The sequence below is a fragment of the Melanotaenia boesemani genome, chromosome 4, assembly GCF_017639745.1.
Source record: "Melanotaenia boesemani isolate fMelBoe1 chromosome 4, fMelBoe1.pri, whole genome shotgun sequence".
Lineage (NCBI taxonomy): Eukaryota > Metazoa > Chordata > Actinopteri > Atheriniformes > Melanotaeniidae > Melanotaenia > Melanotaenia boesemani.
The window spans coordinates 32,469,540-32,475,470 of record NC_055685.1 but is presented as its reverse complement, the minus strand read 5'-3'; the positions used below and the strand labels follow the sequence as shown (position 1 = coordinate 32,475,470).

At 39.8% G+C, this 5,931-nt stretch overlaps 1 protein-coding gene across 1 annotated transcript; it reads right to left on the bottom strand.

Moving 5' to 3' along the window:
- Positions 1-712: 712 nt before the first annotated feature.
- adra2c (adrenoceptor alpha 2C) lies at positions 713-4,838 on the bottom strand. Its single transcript, XM_041981817.1, has one exon. It carries the CDS (start codon positions 4,503-4,505, stop codon positions 3,153-3,155), a length of 1,353 nt encoding a protein of 450 aa, XP_041837751.1. The 5' UTR covers positions 4,506-4,838; the 3' UTR covers positions 713-3,152.
- Positions 4,839-5,931: the final 1,093 nt, after the last annotated feature.

Genomic DNA, 5,931 nt, shown 5'->3' with positions numbered 1-5,931 from the left:
TACAAGCCACAATGTCTGCAAGCCACTGACTGTTACATATAGAGGAGAATCAGTGATGACCAGGGGTGCCTCAGCACGGCTGGAATCAGATGTGTCTTTGTGAAGGATGCATTAATAAAGCCACATACAAGATTATCCTATTTACTGATGCTAAAACTGTGCTCCCCAACTCAGGATTACAGTAGGACAATAATTCTCCAAGTCACACAGCCAGAGAAATCAAGGTCTGGATGGAAGACCACAACATTAAAAGCCCATCATGGCCTGCTCAATCTCCAGATCTGAACCCTGTAAAAACCTCTGAAATTACATCAGAAGGAAGCTGGATGGTTACAAACCATCAAACAAGGCAGAGCAGATTGAAGTTTTGCAGAAAGAATGCTAGAAAGTTACCCAATAGCTGTCTGATCAGTGGTCTCTTATATTTTCCAGAGCTGTACATATCCATCACTATTAAATTCATATTATCGTTTACTTAGCCAAACAGGCCCACAATCAATAGGCCTTTGTGGCATTTGTTCACTTTTCATCACAGTTACGGCTCATGACTAAAAAGCTTCTTTCATGTCTTTCAAAATGGAAGCCACCAAATATTTTTCCCTTCTAACATAAATGAGTTTAATCTAGTTAAACATGAGGTTACTATTACTGAGAATCATACATGTTTTTTATTATAAAAAAGAGAATCTTACATGTGCCACATCACATGATAAAAGCAAGAAAAAACATAGAACATAGTCAGCGCAGTCGTAGCTAATTGTTAGATCTTAGCCAGTGTCAGCTTGAACTTTAAGTCAAGATTAATAGAATTTCTCCAGGAAATTATTTAATGTTAAGTGTAAATATCTGACATCAACATAAATGTGATAAAAAAAAATCACAGGGTTTTCTGTTAAATCGTTTAGCTGCAGTTCCATTACTGACTCAGTGGTGGTAGCCTGGTTTTAATCAAGCAGAACAAGCATGAGCTGTTTTTTGTTTTGTTTTGTTTTGTTTTGTTTTGTTTTGTTTTTTTATTGTTGTTGCCATTTTGACTTAAATTTTTTTCCATTATTGTAGAAAATGATGATGTTAGTTTTTCAAAATAAAATTATATTTTACTGCAACTTGAGGTTATCAAAGACATGCTGGTGTTTGATAGAAATCACTAAGAGACCACGAGCATGTGATTTTGGGGAAAATATGTATATCGGATGATAACTCAGTTTGGCTTAAAGTTCAATTAACTTACAAATGTAATGTAAAGAAATTAAGTGGGCATTTTAAAAGACTGCTGACTTATACACAATAAATTCTTCTTCTGCAATATCTCATAGCATCTTCATATCTAATTCTGTAAATAAATTAATATAAATATAAGTTAAAGTACAATTTGCTGCATATCAGTAGAATTAAAACCCTATTTCCTGTGCTGAAAATATCTAAGCCCAGGCATGCATCCTTTAAATATGATTTACCTTGTTTTTATCTCATTCTTTCAGTGAATAATTTTCACTTAAGCCTGAAAAACAGACAACCAGGAATGTGATCTTAATAAAATCTCATTTAAAAAGGATGTAAGTCATATGTTCTGAGTCACACCAGCAGCAGTGTCAGTGTAATATATAAAAAAACATTGGCAAGGCAGTTAAAAAGAAAGAAAAAAAAAAAACCTAAGCAGATTAACAGTAATGAAGAATGCAGTCATGCACTCTGGCAGTCGTCAGAGGACAATTGCAGTGATGTCTTTATTTGATCTTTTTAAATGTGCTCAAATCAGAGAAGTAAACATTTGTTCTTTTTAGAAAAAGACAGGTTCGGCAAAACATGAAGTTATTTCAGAGGCTTGTTCATCATACAAACAAAAGCTTTTCATCATACTGATACATGTGTGATAATGAGGCACCACACAGTAAAATTTTACTCTCGTCAATTATTTACACATGAAAAAAGCATCAGCCCTTCTGGCTAGAAAGATGAAAATTACAGCAGTATAAACATTTTATGTCTTTGTGAACATGATATCAGTGCGTTTTAATCTGTGTATCAAGCAGCAAACTTTAAAAGCGAGCAACGGGGTGTTTGGCTTATACTGTGGACGTAAGAGAGGGGAAATTTGCATGGAAAACAACAGGATGAAGAGTCAACAGACACTTGACCAGAGGGAATCCTGGCATACACACACAGGCGCTCAGGCACACACACAGTCACTAACAGACGGCTGGAATAAGATGCAAACCCTCCAGTTTACTCTGTCACAGATACAAGTTACAGTTTGTCTCCTCGTTCTCTTTCACACGCACAAACAAGCACACGCCTCAGTAAGTGCCCATCTGCCTCTAGTTACAGTATTCCATTTATTGTCTCATAGAGGCGGCAAGGTATAAACACATGCCTGGAAAAAGACATTGCCTATGTTGCCACTCTGCTCCAGTCCCAAGTCCACCATGAACTTTGTCCTGATGTCAAGGTTCCCCTGCAGCATCCCAGTTTGGATGCTTCTCAGCATCACACAGGGCACTTAATCAGAAACATGGCATTTTTGTTTTCACAATGCAACTTCATAGTTTTTCTTTCTTTCTTTTTTTATTTTCTTTTTTTATTTTTATTTTTTAGTTTTGCTACTTATACAGTAAGCAAGGAGCCCCTTTGTCCCATTGGTCCTCATGTTGAGAGTGTGACGCAATAGAAAGGTAAGAAATTAACAAATACAAGACAGAGAAAAGAAATAAGTACTATTACTGTCACAAACAACAATTTTATGGAGATTGTCAAGGCCTTCGCATTATATTCAGTGAATGTGTAAATATAAATTCAGTGTCTCTAAACTCAAGCATCTCCTATGGAGTTCATCCAAGCACAGCTACTGTGGCAGGCGTGCATCACAGTAACTGCAAGGAGCTGTTATATGTAGATGAAGACAGAAGGGGGGGAAAGAGAGGAGAAATGAGCTGAAGCCCACATCAGATTCAAAAGGCAGTCAGAAAAGAAAACCATGCCAGCTTCCTGTGTGGATATTTTCAGTTTATTTTTGTAGTGTAATCCCCTTTTTTATACACTGGATCACTTCTTTGAGCCTTTAGTGTCCCTTTCTAATTCAGTCCCTGAAAGTGATGGTGGGAAAGCACCACACGCCCACAATCAAATCACAAAGCCAGTCATGCAGGAACTCCTCAAAAAGTACGTTTCCATGACTTACAGAGGATCTTCTGGAAGGCTCTGCGAAAGTCCTGGTTGAAAATGGTGTAGATGACTGGGTTTAGAGAGCTGTTGCAATATCCAATCCAGAAAAAGAACTTGAACAATGTGTCAGGGATCTCACATGGCTTACGACAGATTCCATACAGGCTGTAAGAGAAGAAGAAAGGGAACCAGCACACAACAAATACACCCATGACAACAGCAAGGACAAAGGTGAAGCGCTTCTCCCGAGCTGCAGAGACTTTTTTCCGGTTGACAGTGCTCCGGCGTTTGCGGCGAGATGAAAACAGCTCCATGGATTTTGAACTGGAACGCGACTTCCTGCTAGAGTATTTTGAGGCAGAGCTGCTCTTTCTGCTGGATTTTTTGTCTTTCCTGTCTTCCTGATGATGTTTTGAGGAATTGCTACTCTTCTTTTGTTTCTCATCTGATGAGCTGCTCTCGTCGAAGTCATCATCGTGGTCAGTTGGTGGATTTTTTGGCTCGTTTGGTAGTGGAGATCCGATTACTTGCTTTTGACAGTGTCCATTTTCACGTTCCTGATCTTTTATACTCCCACCTCTGGTTGACTTTAATGATCCAGCTATACCTGGTTCATTTTGGTCCATTCCATTCTCCAGAGGTGAATCCACATCTCTCTTTTTCTCTGATAATGTCCTGGTCCTGGTTTTTGCCACTTGGTAGATCCGAATGTAGACCAAAATCATAATGACACAGGGAGCAAAGAATGATCCAATGCTGGAGTAGAGGATGTACCAGGTCTCATCATTCAGCATGCACTGGGGACTGGCCTTGCTGCTGCTCCTGTCCACTGATATCAGTGGAGGAAAGGAGATAATGGCTGAGATTAGCCAGACCACCACAATCATGCCTTTCACTCGTTTAGGTGTTCTCTTTAAGTTATATTCTACCGCCTGCGTAACTGACCAGTACCTATCCAAACTAATTGCACAAAGATGAACAATAGAAGAAGTGCAGAATAAAACGTCCAGAGCCAGATAGATGTCACACCAAATTTTGCCAAAAAACCAGTAGCCCATAAGTTCATTTGCCAGAGAAAAAGGCATGACCAGAGTGGCCACCAGTATGTCTGCACTGGCCAGGGAGACCAGAAAGAGGTTTTGGGGAGGTTTAAGGGCTCTGCTTGTTAAAACGGCGATAACAACCAACACGTTCCCGACTATTGTAAACAAAATTAAAAAGCTAACAAGTCCAGCCAGACCCCAGACAGCGAGCTGACTGTACTGGCTCTCAGATGTGGAATTAGAGGAGATGTTTTTTCCCTCTATCTCGTCTTCCAGGCTGGAGATATTTAAGAAATCCATTTTTGTCAATCAAAGTGTGACTTAAAAAAATAAATAAGCGGAAATTAACTGAAGAAATAAATTAAGACTTGAACGCATATTTCACCACAGAAATTTCGCCAGATCAAACGGTATTCTCGTCTCTCCTCCACTTGCAATCTCCAGCATCCTGCACACAAGACTCTCCTTTATAAAAAAAAAAAAAAAGAAGAAGAAGAAGAAGAAGAAAAAAGAAAGTTCTCCCATATGCAAGTGTTTTAAGTCCTTATTCCAAATTGTGCACGCTGCTCAGCAGCAAAATTTCCATGGTTAAAAAGCGGCTCTCTCCTCTCCGCGCCCTCTCCCATCCCGACTGCGCCCGCATCTCTCCACCTCCGCCTCCCTGCTGTGTCCTGAGGAGAGGTTTGTAACAACCACGTCTCTCTCTCTCTCTCTCTCTCTCTCTCGCTCTCTCTCTCTCGTTTTTATTTTTATTGCAAAGAACAAACTGGGACCTGCTCCGCCCCGGAGGAGAGAGGAAAAAGAAAAAGACTGCTATTGTAATTATTTATTATTTCTGAGGTAGCCTATATCTACTTAATGCGTATGCAGCTTTATCTGTGTTGTCTTTGTAAATTGGACAGACGATCACAGAGTTGTTTTGTTGTTTTTTTTTTGTTTGTTTTTTTTTTTTTCGTTTGTTTGTCCATCTCAATTATAAGCCTTCTCAAGCCGAGCGGGAGCGAGCTGGAGCTGCTTGATGGTGGTCACGTTATTGTAAAAACCAAACTGACAGTCGCCAACTCCCCCACCGAGGACAGCTGCCTCTGCTCTGTCCTTCGTGCACACACTGGAGGTCAGTGTTGTTACAATCAGCTCCGGAGAGCCAAACTGGGGAGCACACATCTACTGTGGGCATATTATTGGAGATATTTTGACTTAATTAAACAAGCTTCCGATATCCTGACAATGGGACACGAGCCTGCCAGACGTCTTAGTGGGAACTTAAAAAGTCCCCCCCCCCGTTATATTGTGTTTGTATTGTGGTAATTGGGGAAAAACATTACCACATTACTTGATGAGAAGCATCCCGCCTTTGTGCATAGCTCTGATTTATACCACATTTAGACTGAATGTGGTGTAAATACATTTTGTATTGATCCAGGTTATCTTGTCTTACTTTTACATCTTTTTAATTTTCCATAAGATGTCATGTGCATGCATACTTCCACATATGCGCTCAGAACACTCTCTCTTTCTGCCTTGTTCTCCTTCTGTCTCACTTTCATCCCTCACCATTTCTGGCTGACTCCCTCTATATGCTCTTATATCACACACATACTTGGAGGTTTTTTAAAGGGCAGTGTAGTTGCTTTCTGCCTAGGTTGTTCCAATTAAATTCAAGTGCTCAACAGCCTCAGAAAAAAAGAAAGCTTGTGTAAAAAGTTTTTGGGTCTGCCTCTCTGTA